Source organism: Peromyscus californicus, unplaced genomic scaffold (assembly GCF_007827085.1).
Source record: "Peromyscus californicus insignis strain IS unplaced genomic scaffold, ASM782708v3 Scaffold_15__1_contigs__length_86483966, whole genome shotgun sequence".
In the NCBI taxonomy this organism is placed as follows: domain Eukaryota; kingdom Metazoa; phylum Chordata; class Mammalia; order Rodentia; family Cricetidae; genus Peromyscus; species Peromyscus californicus.
Window position 1 is genome coordinate 2,664,664 of NW_026294447.1, and position 15,045 is coordinate 2,679,708.

The 15,045-nt window shown below is 47.2% G+C and overlaps 1 protein-coding gene across 1 annotated transcript in view; it reads right to left on the reverse strand.

Annotated features, from left to right (window-relative positions):
- Nucleotides 1-15,045, reverse strand: part of Cdhr3 (cadherin related family member 3) — a 76,829-nt gene that overhangs the window by 6,624 nt on the left and 55,160 nt on the right. The window contains exons 11-15 of the mRNA XM_052738298.1: nucleotides 14,866-14,964; nucleotides 12,095-12,321; nucleotides 9,355-9,526; nucleotides 6,906-7,156; nucleotides 1,252-1,433 (exon numbers count right to left, since the gene is read on the reverse strand). Coding sequence (XP_052594258.1) covers nucleotides 1,252-1,433; nucleotides 6,906-7,156; nucleotides 9,355-9,526; nucleotides 12,095-12,321; nucleotides 14,866-14,964 — 931 coding nt within the window. The remainder of the gene's footprint in view (nucleotides 1-1,251; nucleotides 1,434-6,905; nucleotides 7,157-9,354; nucleotides 9,527-12,094; nucleotides 12,322-14,865; nucleotides 14,965-15,045) is intronic.

Sequence of the window (15,045 nt, forward strand, 5' to 3'; positions counted from 1 at the left end):
CACCATCATTCTTATGTGCTTAAATATGACCCTTTTAGAAACAGGGTGGGTTTTTTTTCTATCTTTCTCAAAGTCAATTTGTAACTAGAATGCAAACAGTTTTTTTTTTAAATTTCAGCAGATGCTGAAGGATTTCTTACCTGAAGTCAAGGTTGTCAATAGTACAAACCTCCCCCAATAAATATGGTAGAATGCAATGCACATCTTTAAACTAATGTCTTTCTTTTATACCATCTTACATACTGACACACAAAATTACTTGATAGTTATAGTTAATATTCAAATACTCTTAAGAGGCATTTCAGTCTTATCATTTATTCCTTTTTGCCACTGAGGGGTCCTGGAAGTCAGGGCATCCAGCTCCCAGGACATCTGGGCATATGATTAAATTTGGGGTCTAGAATCCTGAGCTCACTGGGTCTTGGCTGTGAAGTTAAAACCTCAGCAACTTCAAAAACATTGCTGTGGCAATGGAGGCATTTACCGGTGTCAGGAATACCACCCGGTGTCCTTTGTGCAACTGGCTTAGTTGGTTGGTTTTACAGGGAAGGACATTGATGCCGAGAGAGTTCTCATGTGCCCAGAAAGTGACAGAGCTCAGGTTTAAACCTGGAACTTGACCAATTCCAAACACCTGGCTCACAGCCATTGAGCCCTGGCTGTAAGAGCTACTGAGAATGAATCCACCTCTAGGAGAAGTCTGTGACACACAGGTTCTCATAAGAATCATATGCCCGAGCAAGTGAGAACAGGGAGATAAACTTGGCACGCCATTAGTGTATTTCCAAGAGGGTGGGAGATGGGGTTCCATGCAAGAGAACAAGGAAGGTCTAACGACACTCAGGGAGCCACTGGTACCCAAAGTTTAACTTCCTCGCCTGCTTTTGCTGTTGTTGTTTTGCTTCCTTTAACTCCATCCCTGCCCATAAACACCCTCTGAGAAGACACATCATATTCCACAGCCATGCACAGAGGCCTTTATCCAGGGCAAGGTCACTGGAAAGGTGACAGCTCACTTTCTCCAGATCCCACCAGGACTAGGGCAGGTTGCTAGAGAAAGATGAAGGGCCAGTGTCCTGGGCCCACGGGTGACAAAGTGGGTACCCAGGCCCAAGGGCAATTGGAATTTCTTCCGTTCATTCCTATTCTCTCCTTCAAGCCAGGTACCCTGCCCTATACAAAAAACAAACAAACAAACAAAAAAAACCCAAAATAAAATAAAAAGGAAAGACCCAGCCCACCAGAACTTACAACTGTTTCTTGTCCTTCCTGGTCATGGAGGAGCAATGTCTGTAGACAGTTTTGGCCAGCAGGACCGTCAGGGACCCCAGAAGACCCACAAGCAGCATGGAGCCCAGAGTGATGATGAATGGCACATACCATGCTGATGGAGAGTACGTGTTTTCCCTGAGGATCTGGTAGGTGATCCTGGGCTTGAAGGACAGAGAGGGGAAGAATGAGTGGGTGGGAGCATCTCTGACATTTAGCATTGCCGGTGTGCAGTGTTTTGGCTGCTCAGTTCCTGTCCTGCAAGCCTGACATCTGTGTGCTGTAGTTCTGCTCCTCCCAACCCTGCCCTTGTTTATATCCGTTGGATCAAAACCCAGAACAATTAGGGAACTGCAGATTGGCTCCCGACTTAAATGTGCTCTCCATCTCTTCCCCTTCCTCAGAGCTGAAAAGTCCACTAGCTATTCCTCTGCACAGCACAGTCCAGGGACTAATTTAGTCATTGTCTCTCACTGGGAAGGCAGGAACCATGAAGGCTGGTGTTTTGTTTTGTTTTGTTTTATTTTTTAAACACCTTGTAGGCTTTTCAGCATTCACTCGACACAGCTGCCACTGCCAGATGAGTGGACTGTGATCACAGGGAAATTTCAGGTTCGGAATCTGCTTCCTAGAGTGGGAGACAGATAACAAACGAGTCATGGAGATTTCAGAATTGGAAATGGCGTGGTGGGTTAGGCTGTAAACCTAAGAGACTTGGCAGTTTCTTCCTAAAGATAGCCTGCCAGCTTGCCCCATAGTGGAAGTCGTCAGGGTTTGTTATGGTTTGAGTATGAAACTCCCACAGGTTTAGTAGGTAAAGGAGCTTGCTGCCAAGCCTGATGACCTGGGATTGATTCCTAGACCCCACCTGGTACAAGGAGAACACGGATACCTACAAGTTGTCCTCTGACTTCGACAGGTGAGCTGTGGCACACATGTAGGACATGCATGTACATCCCCCCCTCAAACAAACAAACTAACTAATTGCCATAAAAATCTCAAAAGGAAAAGCCTGGAGAGATGGGTGGTTAAGCAGTTAGGAGAACTTACTGCTTTGAAGAGGACCCAGGTTTGGTTCCCAGCACCCACATCAGGTGACCCACAACCATCTGTGACTCCAGTTCCAGGGAACCCATGCCCTCCTCTGGCTTCTGTGGGCATCTATGTGCATGTGGTACACAGACAGACATGCAGACATATGCATATAAGCATATGTAAAACACATGAAAGCTTTAATTGAATAAATTGAAAACTAAGCCCCCACAGGCTCTTGTGTGGAACTGCTTGCTCCCCAAGCTGGTAGCACTATTTTATGAGGTTCTGGAAATTTTAGAAGCTGAGGCCTAACTACAAGGTCACTGAGAGTGCCTGCAAGGTCACACCTGGTTTCTGGTCCCCTCCCAACACAGCTTTTTGTGAGTCATGAAGCAAGGGGCCTCCTCCACTGCTTTCAAATGTACATGGAAAAGCAGCATGGTGCGTTGTATGAAATTGTGAGTCAAATTAAGTCTTCCCTCGCCGTAAGTTATTCTGTTGGGTGCTTTGGTTGCTGCTACGCAAAAGAAAGCCACACATGGCTGCCACAGTCTCTACTCACCGGGGTCTACCTTTTTTTTTTTCTTCCCAAGACAGGGTTTCTCTGTGTATCCGTGGCTGTCCTAGAATTTGCTCTGTAGACCAGGCTGGCCTCAAACCATAGAGAGCCTCCTCTCTGCTGCCTGAGTGCTGGGATTAAAGGTGTGTACCACCACAGCCACCCAGCTCATTGGGGCCTACTGACTGCCGTAACAGAGAGGTGAACATCACCAGTTATTGGCAAGACTCTGAGAAGCAGATGATAGCTCCATTCACAGGCAGTTTTCTAAGAGGAGAGGGATGTGGAAGGAAAGGGGGAAGGGGAAGCAGAGGGAAAGTGTGGTGGCCCACAGGGGCTCCCTAGTAAGGCCTGACTCAAGGTCAGAAACTCTGAGCTTGCTTTGCCCAGCAGGGCTGCGTAATAGGATGATTTGGCCAAGGTCGTAGTTACCAGGTGTTTTGAAGGATCTACACTTGTTGGTACTTCATACCCCAACCTTGAGAGGGGAAGGTCTTTTACTCCTTCACTTGCTGATGTATAAAAAGTCCATCATGAATAAAGTTGAGGTGACTGGGTATTGACCCAGGGCCCTCCCAAAGCTATCCTGAGTCTCTATCTTTCTCATCATCTCTGTCTGTATTTCTATCTAATACTTCCTCATTCCTCACTTCTCCCCCCAAGAACCCTTCAACAGGTCAGAGCTGTGCTCTTACATATGATGCCAGAAGGTGGGACTTGGATATGAAGTCTCTCTCTCTCTCTCTCTCTCTCTCTCTCTCTCTCTCTCTCTCTCTCTCTCTCTTTCTCTCTCTCCTAAAGAACAGGCTAAGAAAATTGCAAGGGTCTAGCAAGTCATGAAGGTTTGAGTTTATGATTGTTTTTAGGTCTGAGAAAGATGTATGAATGCTAAGGATGAAGGCCTAAATTAGTTCTAAAGTTGTAATATAAATAAGTCATAAAAGTTTTGTTGAAGTTTGAGAAATATAGGCTTTAGGTATAGGGATATTGTTAAAGCTTAGGCTTAATAGAAGGTAACTTAGGGTAAGAGCAGGTTTTCCCAAGCATGGAACCTTGGACCTTGGAAGGGAGGAGAGTGGAAGGGCAGTGTCAGGGACCAAGCAGCCACTGTGGACTTAGCAGTCTGAGGACAAGCAGCAGCTTCAGAAGCCCCCACCACAAGCAGAGGCATCAGAAGCAAGGGCTGACCCAGCATCAGCATCCCTGAGACCCGAGGGGCATCATCAAATCACAGGCAACAGATGCAGAAAGAGTCATTGTAAGTAGCAAGGGTCTGCTGTGAAGGAGCCTCGGTGAAGAGAATGCAGTCAGCCAGCGTGCTTGCAAGAGCCGGACTGACATGACTGGAGGCTACACTCTGCGACCATGATGAGCCCAACAGGAGAGGCAAACCGTGAATGGCACCTGTGGAGAGTGCAGCAGAGGCTTCAGACCTCAGCAGCCAGAGCAGAGTGAGGGAGAGCACAGGTGGAGAGCTGATTGGGCAGGAGGGCGAGAGCACAGGGCACTGCTTTGCAAGAGATAAAGTCTCCAGAGAAAGATGCCTGTGAGGTACACACCCAGCAGGCTAGGGAAATGCAACACGTGTTTGGTTGTGGGTCTCTTTGTATTTGGAGCTTTTCGCTTCAGATTCCTTATGACTTGGACAGCTATACCAGAACTTTCAGGGCAGCTGGTGAGCCAGGCTCTGGTCTTGGGCTTTCAGTGGAATATTAAGATTGGTATCAGAACTGACTTTTTTAATTTTGAAGACTTAAGAAACGGGATGGACAGGAGTGGTTCAATTGCCAATGGGACAGTTTTGATTTCACCTACACATATATGCATTATCAACTGTGATGACTTACGAACTGTTTTTTGTAAAAATGGAACTGTTTTGTGTATGCATATATACCTCTACTAACTGTGGTGACTCATGAACTGTCTTGTGCAGGAGTGGAACTGTTTTGTGTAAAAATGGAACTGTTTTGTGTAGGAATAGAAAAGTTTATATTTTCTACCCAGGCTCAAGATGCAGCTTCAAAAAATATATATATAAAGAAAAGGGGAGTTAATATTCCTCAGTCTCTTTTAATTAAAAAAAAAAACCATTTTCTTGTTTTTTGTATGGATAATGTTAGCCTGTATTAATGTACCCTATGTTTTGTTAGCTAGAAATGCAAAAAGTTCTATTAAGAAATTGCTTTTGGCCAGGCAGTGGTGGTGCACGCCTTTAATCTCAGCACTCGGGAGGCAGAGCCAGGCGGATCTGTGAGTTTGAGGCCAGCCTGGGCTACCAAGTGAGTTCCAGGAAAGGTGCAAAGCTACACAGAGAAACCCTGTCTCGAAAAAAAAAAAAACAACAACAAAAAACATACTAGAATTATGATGTTAACCTGTTAATGTTAATGGTGATAATAATAATTCTAGTATGAATATTACTACACATAATTACAATTACAATTCTCCCAAACTTATATCCAAAAGTAAACTCTTAATAGAACTATCTACACTTCATGAACTTTAGCAAACATCCAAAAGCAATTTCTTTTTTTTTTGTTTGTTTTTTTGTCTGTCCTGATGCTCTCCCTCACACTCTCTGTCCTGATGCTCTTCCTCACACTCTCTGTCCTGATGCTCTCCCTCACACTCTCTGTCCTGATGCTCTCCCTCAGCCTCTCTGTCCTGATGCTCTCCCTCACACTCTCTGTCCTGATGCTCTCCCTCACACTCTCTCCCTGATGCTCTCCCTCACACTCTCTGTCCTGATGCTCTCCCTCACACTCTCTCCCTGAAGCTCTCCCTCACACTCCCTGTCCTGATGCTCTCCCTCACACTCTCTATCCTGATGCTCTCCCTCACACTCTCTGTCCTGATGCTCTCCCTCACACTCTCTTTCCTGATGCTCTCCCTCACACTCTCTGTCCTGATGCTCTCTCTCACACTCTCTCCCTGATGCTCTCCCTCACACTCTCTGTCCTGATGCTCTCCCTCACACTCTCTGTCCTGATGCTCTCCCTCACACTCTCTGTCCTGATGCTCTCCCTCACACTCTCTGTCCTGATGCTCTCCCTCACACTCTCTGTCCTGATGCTCTCCCTCACACTCTCTGTCCTGATGCTCTCCCTCACACTCTCTGTCCTGATGCTCTCCCTCACACTCTCTGTCCTGATGCTCTCCCTCACATTCTCTCCCTGATGCTCTCCCTCACACTCTCTGTCCTGATGCTCTCCCTCACACTCTCTGTCCTGATGCTCTCCCTCACACTCTCTGTCCTGATGCTCTCCCTCACACTCTCTGTCCTGATGCTCTCCCTCAGCCTCTCTGTCCTGATGCTCTCCCTCACACTCTCTGTCCTGATGCTCTCCCTCACACTCTCTGTCCTGATGCTCTCCCTCACACTCTCAGTCCTGATGCTCTCCCTCAGCCTCTCTGTCCTGATGCTCTCCCTCACACTCTCTGTCCTGATGCTCTCCCTCACACTCTCTCCCTGATGCTCTCCCTCACACTCTCTGTCCTGATGCTCTCACTCATACTCTCTGTCCTGATGCTCTCCCTCACACTCTCTGTCCTGATGCTCTCCCTCACACTCTCTCCCTGATGCTCTCCCTCACACTCTCTTTCCTGATGCTCTCCCTCATCCTCTTTGTCCTGATGCTCTCCCTCACACTCTCTGTCCTGATGCTCTCCCTCACACTCTCTGTCCTGATGCTCTCTCTCAGCCTCTCTGCCCTGCCCTCCCTCACCATAGGCCCATCGCCTGTGGTATGAAATTTAGAAAACTACTAGCCAAAATGACCTTTGTAATTGGAGTTGATTACCTCAGGTGTTTTCCCTCAGTGATGCAGTCTTTACCACAGTGGTCACTGTTTGATCTACCACATGTCCCCACACTGTGTTCTCTACTGTGAGAGGTCAGTGGCTCTACATGTCCAAGCTCTTACACAGATTTCCACCTACTAATCAATGGTCCTTCCAAACAAATGCCTCACTTTGGGGTCAAAGTTTCCATGGCTATAAGTGCTAAGGCTATGGCTGGGGGTTACAGGTCCCGGATCCTTACCCTGGGAGCTGTGGTGATGATCGAGGTTGGGTGAGGAGTGACTTTTACACTTAGTGTCACTGTCCCTGTTTCAACAAGAGCCTTGGCATCTCTCCTGCCAGACAGCAAGTTGTCATCAGTAATGTAGACAAGCAGCTTGTAGTCCCAGATCTTATCGAGGCCACCAGCATAGTCAAAGTGGGATGCCAGCAGCAGACGCGTGACGTTGGAGCCAGCATTGGGAGAGAAGGTGAAATGACTGTTGATGTTGCCTAAATGAGATGTGACCCAAGCGTGTTGGTAAAAGAAATAAAAAGAGCATAAAATAGAGATAAGGAAAAATCCCATTTGTTTTATTTCCTCAAATGTCCACACTTTATTTTTTTATGTAACAGGCTGAGTCTGTGATATCCGCAAGTGAGAACGGACTGGAAAAAGAACCAGCTCCCCTGTCTCAGGGCCACAGAAGGAGGGTTAACCGTCCAGGTGCAGCTCCTGACTGTAGTCAGAGGGTTTTCTCTGGTCCTGTGAGAACGGACTGGAAAAAGAACCAGCTCCCCGTCTTAAGGCCACAGGAGAGTTAACCGTCCAGGTGCAGTTCCCTGTCCTAGGGCCACAGAAGGAGGGTTAACCATCCCGGGGCAGCTCCTGACTGTAGTCAGGTTTTCTCTGGTCCCGCCTGGCCCCATGGTCCCATAGTCACTTATAAAATAATCACTCAGAGGCTTGATGTTATTTACAAACTGTGTGGCCTGTTGCAGGCCTCTTGCTAGCTAGCTCTATCATCTTAAATTGACCCATTTCTATTAATCTATGTTTTGCCATGTGGCCGTGGCTTACCAGTACTTTCACATCTTGCGTCTCATGGTGGCTGCTGGCATCTCTCTCCAGACTCTGCCTTTCTCTTTCCTGTCTCTCTCCTTGGATTTCCCGCCCGCCTCTAAGCTGCCTTGCCACAGGCCAAAGCAGCTTGTTTGTTAACCAATGGGAACATATATTCACAGCATACAGAAAGACATCCCCCAGCACCTGGTAGTTTAGCAGACAGCATTTATTTCATGGCAATGTAGGCACATGTAAATGCCTGCTGAGGTCAGTGAGTGGGCGGCAATAGCCTAGAATGAGCTACACCTCTAGCCATAGGCCAGGTCCACCTTATGCCTTTTGTGGAACTGTCTGGCCACACTGGTGAAGTACCCTAAAGGAAGGCACCTCCCGAAGTTGCAAGGACTTCAGGCCCAGGTCCTTGGAAATTCTCCCCAACTGCCTCCTATACACACACACACACACACACACACACACACACACATACACAAACACACCACACACACACAAAACACACACAGATACACACAGACACACACACATACACACAGACACACACACAGATACACATAGACACATACACACAGACACAGACACACACACAAAACACACACAGATACACACATACAGACACACACACACAGATACACACAGACACATACATACATACATACACACACGGACATAGACAGACAGACAGACAGACACACACACACACACACACACAGACAGACACACACAACTGTTGGGGCCCACAACTTGAAGCTCCAGGCGCCTGGGGGAGGAAGGATTCACGCCCAACTACCGTTCTTGCTCATCCTCTGGTGTCTCCAGACTCATTACTGACTGAAAACCAGTAAATGGAGCAGATGATGCAATTTTTATTCCCTCAGCAACAAAGTGCTCCGTAAGGTCCTTGGGACTTTCAGTATGGATTATCTCCACCCTCAGCAGCTGTGGTCTCTAGCAGTGTCTGCCCCGGGTTTTGGGGCATGGTGGCTCAGCGGCTTCCCACTGCTCTGCCAGACTCAGCAGGTGGCCGAGATGGATTTTTAGGTTTTCCTGTGGAATTGCTCTGCTTGTCTGGGTTTAAATCTCTGGCCCCAGCACCTCATTAGATGAGCTATTTTGGTCTCGGATCCATTGAGAGGTGCTCTTTTCCTCTCCTTCCCACAATGGCATATTTTTAAAGAAAGAAAATGAATGGAGCAGAAGAGTGTTGCTGAGGACATGCTTCAAAATGCATTTCATCTATTCTTATCCTGAGAGAGGCCTGGGGTTCCCTCCCTCCAGCAGGCTTTTCAGGAAGAGGTGGTGAGGAGAACTAAAATTTTTTTATAAATTACATTCATTATATTCTGGGAATTTGGGGAGAGTATTCCATTAAAAGGGTTCATCCTTCCTGGGGCCTTGGAACAGTCATGTGGGCGTAAGTCTGGTTGTGGGGGTTTCTGGAAGAGGTAGGTGAGGCAGAGAAACTCATGGAGCACTGGGAAAGACAGGAACCCTTGTATTCCTCAGCCCTCCTTCCTCACACAAAGCTCGCCCTCCCATGCCCACACTGTGCCCACATCAGTGTATGAGCAACAGCCCAGTGTTCTGTCCCTCCCTGAATGGCCCAGAACTGTTGACACAAGTACAATACCTGAACCAATGGAGTATCGGAAAGATCTGGGGCTAGAATCAGGGTCAGTGCATGTCAACTTGAAATTCTGAATGTTTGTGCCAACTTTCAGATCCACTGGGATGGCCATGAAGTAAAATTCTGGGGTACACATTGGCTTTTCATCATTTTCTCCAATGATGTTTACAGTGATCTAGAATAGCAGGAAGGCGGTTAAAACATTACATTTTATTCAGTGTGTGTATGCGTGCTGTGCGGGCAGAAGTCAGAGGACAACTTATGGCTGTCTTTCCTTTCACCATGTGGATCCCAGGAATCAAACTCAAGTTTTCAGGTTCGGCAGCAACTGCCTTCACCCACTGAGCCATTCCATCAGCCCAGGACAGTTATTCTTAAGAGCTAAAATGTAGTGAGTGCTCACTGTGTGGGATACGAAATTTGCATGAATTCACTGATCTGACTTCATATGTGAGCAAGAATGTGATAACTCCCATCTACAGATGAGAAAAGGTGGCTGAGAGGCAGAGAGTAATTGACATAAACCCACTCGAATAGTGAGGGGCTGGCTAAGATTTCAGTGTAGTAAGAGCCTGCTAAAATCCTTTGCTGTTAGCATCTCTGCTGTGTGTGTGTGCATGTAGAGTATGCAGATATGCAAATATCATCCCTCAACACCCATGCTCCCCAAAGATGATGCCAGATTCTTTTGATAATGGCTGTGAACTTGTGGGAATGCCTATATTTTCTTATGCACCATCCCCTGTGAACCTGAAATGAGTCTCTGATTTTGGTATACATCACTGTGATTCTCAACTCCGGATCCATTTTCTTGTGCCCACCTGGAGTTCCTGGAGGGTGGGGCCCAGACACTTTCTGTTAAGTTCCTCAGCTGACTACTCTCTGCAGCAGGCCTAAGAAGCAAGGGGCTAGAGCGACGACGCCCGGCAGCCTGGCTGTTAGCACTGCAGAGTCTCCCACCCACTGTGCTGCCCGGCTGGCTGCTCTCATCGCTCTGTCCCAGGCCTGGTGAACTGACCAGGACTCCTGCCGGCACAGGATCCCACAGTGTCAGCCCTGAAAGGGACTTAGGTGATCATTTCGGCTCATCACCCTTTTTAAAGGCTTATGAGTTTTGAGTCGTATGCATTCTACTTTTGAAATTTAGGGATTTCAGCTATTTCTGAGACTGGGAATAAATTGAAATGTTCACTCTAGTTAGCTCCCAGAGTGGAGTCCATTCATTTTTCTCTTTAAAAAAAAAAATGAAAGAAGAAAAAAAAAATACAGTCTAACAAACACTGCAATTATCTGCAAATTTCCTTGGCCAGCAATTCCGAGCCTCATGCATTGCTGAGAACTTCATCCCATTAATTCAAAGCAAGTCGCCAGAGGAACTGAACTACTCGGGCACCGGTTTATCACGTGACTTTCCAGAGAAATAGGGTCATAGAGATAAGCCTTGCCCGTATCCTCTCAGAAAATTGGGAGCATGGCTAAGAAATGAATTCACTTTCCTCACTGCAAGCTGGTTGCTGTCCCTACCACACTGCCAGCGGCCAGCTGCCAGCCATGTCACTTCCCTCATACCTTTTCACTTTACTAATGCATCTGTATGGCCATCATGTAGCCCTCAGAGCATCCCCGCACTCACCCCACAGACCCACTAGACCATCAGCGATGCTTGTGCACAGCACGGTACCCCTGGGAAAAATGCTTGATTCAGGTGCCCACACTGTGCGCTGAGAATCTGCATTCAGTGAGAGCCTCACCATGGAACACTGAACAGCAGACATCTGCAAACAGATGTGGGTCCCTCACAGGCCAGAGGCTTGTACCCAATCTGGTACTGCTGTGGAGTACAGTAACTATGGGAGGTGGGGTCTCATGGGAGGTCCACAGGTCATTAAGGGGATACTCTCAAAGGGACTGTGGGACCCTAGCCTGTCTTCTCCTTACTTCCTGACTCTTGAAATGTGAGTGAGCATTGTCTAAAACACATATTGTTGCCAGGCAGTGGTGGAGCACACCTTTAATCCCAGAGGCAGAGGCAAGTGGATCTCTGTGAGTTCAAGGCCAGCCTGATCTACAGAGCAAATTCCAGGCCAGCCAGGGTGTTTACACAGAGAAACCCTGTCTCAAAACAAAACAATAACAACAAAAAGCAAAACCAAAAATACCCCCCCCCAAAAAAAAACCCTACAAAAACACATATTCCCACCACATGCCACCTTCACCAAAGGCCCAAACAGATGGGTTTGAATCAGGGCTAGGGTACCTCTCTTTACTTCAACAGTAGCCAGAGTCAGCAATTTTATCATCATGGCACAAGGCTGAGTCACAACATCATGTAATATCTACCCCCCCTGGTGATCATGTGAATGGGACAGAAACAGGCAATGCCGCCCCATCCGGTGAGCATGGCGGTGGGCAGAAACAGGCAATACTGCTTCAGGAAGAGATTAAGAACTACAAAAGCAACCCACTTTGGCAGCTTGCCACTTACCACCAACCTGTGGAAGACAAGGCAAGATTTAAAGGGCACTAAGGGGGACTTTGTCACACAAAGTGGCTTTGTGGGCTCAGCAGATTTGTCATCAGTCTTAACACTTCTCTCAGTCACCCACAAATGTGAGCCTCAAATAAAGTGATCTTTATGTCCTGGGAAGTACTACTTACTCTTCCCCATATGCTGAGGGGCCCAGGGAGAGCCCCGAGTCAACCAGCTGTGTGGCAGTGCAGAGACCCAACAGCCCCAACTCACAGTGACGGAGCTCGCGTCCTCGCCGTTGGAGGCCTCCACCGTGAGAATGTAGACGGGAATGGTTTCATGGTCTGCTTTAGTTACTAGTTGGAGTTCGCCTGTCTTGGGATTAATCCAAAAGATGTTTGGGTACCGGAGGCTGGCCCCTCCGCCGGATATGGAATACACCACGCTACGCTGGGGCAAGTCTGTGTCCGTCGCTCGCACCCGCCCAACTCGGGTTCTAGCTGCAGGAATAGAGAGCGATTAATACTGACGTGAGGCGAGGTATCCTCATTGCCACTGGCAGACTTTTGGGGGCTTCCTAGTTGTCAGAAGCCTATGCATTTTAAATATTCAAGTCTATTAAATTCAAATAATGCAAATAAGCACCCAGGAAGTGACTGGACCACTAGTCCAAGCAGCGCTCGAGGTGGGAGAGAATTCATACCCTACAGAAGCTCAAGGGCACCCATTACGTTATCACCACGAATGGTGAGAACAAGTATGCACACCCTACACCCAACCTTCAGCAGTAATACTATCTAAAGTCTCTTGCACTTTTCAAGTGTTCTAAAATGAGCTATTGGGGCTGAAGAGGTGGCTCAGTGGTTAAAAGCACCTTTTGCTCTTTCAGAGGACCCGGATTTGATTTTCAGCGCCCACATGGTAGCTTGTAGCCTTCGGTCACTACAGCGTGGGGAGGTCTGATGCTCTCTTCTGGCCTCTGTAGGCACCAGGCACTCACACAATGTACGTACACACACAGGCAAACATTCATACACATAATATAAAAATAAATAATGCTTTAAAAAGGAATATAGCAATTGATGAATTCTGAGTATAGATGTTGAAATTCTGCTATTTCAACAGTGTTGGTAGGGCTGTTGAAGTTCTGGGTTGCTTGCTTGTTTTGTAGAAGTCCTTTCTCATAAATTTCACTCCTGTGGGCAGAGACCAAGTTGCTCAATTCTACAGGCCAGCACCAAGTGTGTGACCCAGGGAAGACGGCCAATACCACAGTACTAAGGCCAGAGGATTTGTGAACTGTTTGGTCCTGTTGAACATATAAAGCACACAGGGTAATATGTAAGAAGCTGTGTTCTTTGTAAGGCGCTAACAGTGCTCCCTGTAAGGAGTTAACAGTGCTCCCTGTAAGGAGCTAACAATCGTGTTCCCTGTAAGGAGCTAACAACTGTGATTCCTATAAGGAGCTAACAGTGCTCCCTGTAAGGAGCTAACTGTGCTCCCTGTAAGGAGCTAACAACTGTGATTCCTGTAAGGAGTTAACAGTGCTCCCTGTAAGGAGCTAACAACCGTGCTCCCCATAAGGAGTTAACAGTGCTCCCTGTAAGGAGCTAACAACTGTGCTCCCTGTAGGGAGCTAACTGTGCTCCCTGTAAGGAGCTAACTGTGCTCCCTGTAAGGAGCTAACTGTGCTCTCTGGACCATCTTCTTGTGTTTTGTTTTGGAACAACATCAGAAAATAGAGACGTCATGAGAATAAAATGGATAGGAATAATTGGGGTGGGGTGCTCTGATTGATTTGGTTTGGTTTTTCATTCTAGAAGAAATACCTGTGATCTCAAGGTACATGGCCGGGGATGACCTGTTGATCTGACAGAATATGCCAGATAACAGAAAGCTAGCAACTCTTATTACCTTCAAGTTAGGAGAGACGAGGAGAAACTGGAGCAGGGAGCAGTTCCTCTCTGTCTCTCTCCCTCTCTCTCTCTCTCCCTCTCCCTCTCCCTCTCCCTCTCCCTCTCCCTCTCCCTCTCCCTCTCCCTCTCCCTCTCCCTCTCCCTCTCCCTCTCCCTCTCCCTCCCTCCCTCCCTCCCTCCCTCCCTCTCTCTCTCTCTCTCTCTCTCTCTCTCTCTCTCTCTCTCTCTCTCTCTCATGCTCTCATTTTCCATCTCCCTCTCTCTATCATCTATCTGCCTGCCTACTTATCATTTCTGTCCCCTCACTGTGTATGTGTGTTCTGTGTGTGTGAGTGTGTGTGAGTGTGTTCTGTGTGAGTAAGTGTGTGTTCTGTATGTGTGTGTATATTCTGTGTGTGTGTGTGTATGTGTGTGTGTGTGTGTGTGTGTGTGTGTGTGTGTGTGAGAGAGAGAGAGAGAGAGAGAGTGTTCTGACAGGGTCTCATGCAGTCCAGGCTGGTTTTGAACTTGCTATATTATTGCAGATGGCCCTGAACTCGCTCCTCCAGCCTTCACCACCCAAGTGCTAGGATTACAGGCATGGACCACCATGTCGGTCATAGGATTCTTTTCTTAAGGGCAAATAGACCACAAAAATCAAAGTATCATTATAAAGGCAGAAAATGAGACTGCCAGTGAACTCAAGAAGAGGAACGTGCTCTTTTTTGTCTTTAAATAGAGGGACTAGAGAAGTGGGAAATCTTTTCCCTACTTGAAAATCCCAACTCTCTGAGTGAGCCTGTTAAAAATCACAGAAGAGACCAAGAGAAAACTTAGTCTATAACACAGAGGATTAGCAGAAATCAGGCAGACAGACAAGGAAGCAATCAGTGCATTCAGAGAAATGCAGTTTAATCAAGTTTTTAAAATCCATGTTTCACCTGGAGGTCTCTGCAGTAGCAAGATCAATGAGAGAGAGGAGCGGGAGAGAGGGAGGGAGGGAGGGAAAGAAAGATGCAATAAACACAAATCAGCCATGAACCTGTGAAAACCTATTGGTGGTCTCTGCCAGGAGCCATGCCTCTGCAGAGCCTGAAGTCGGATGAAGCCTGGCAAGAGCCTATGGTCTGTGACTTGGCCCCTACCCACCTGGTCTTGTTTCTGATACATCAAACATGTATGATGGTCTATCAAAGATGAGAGGAAATTCATTTTCCGGGCTTGTTAGGATGGAAACGTAGATGCTATCTAAAAATGGAAATAGAAACAAATTAACATCACAACCTGTACCCATCTGTTCAGTGGGCGTTTTGAAAACATCTTGTAAGT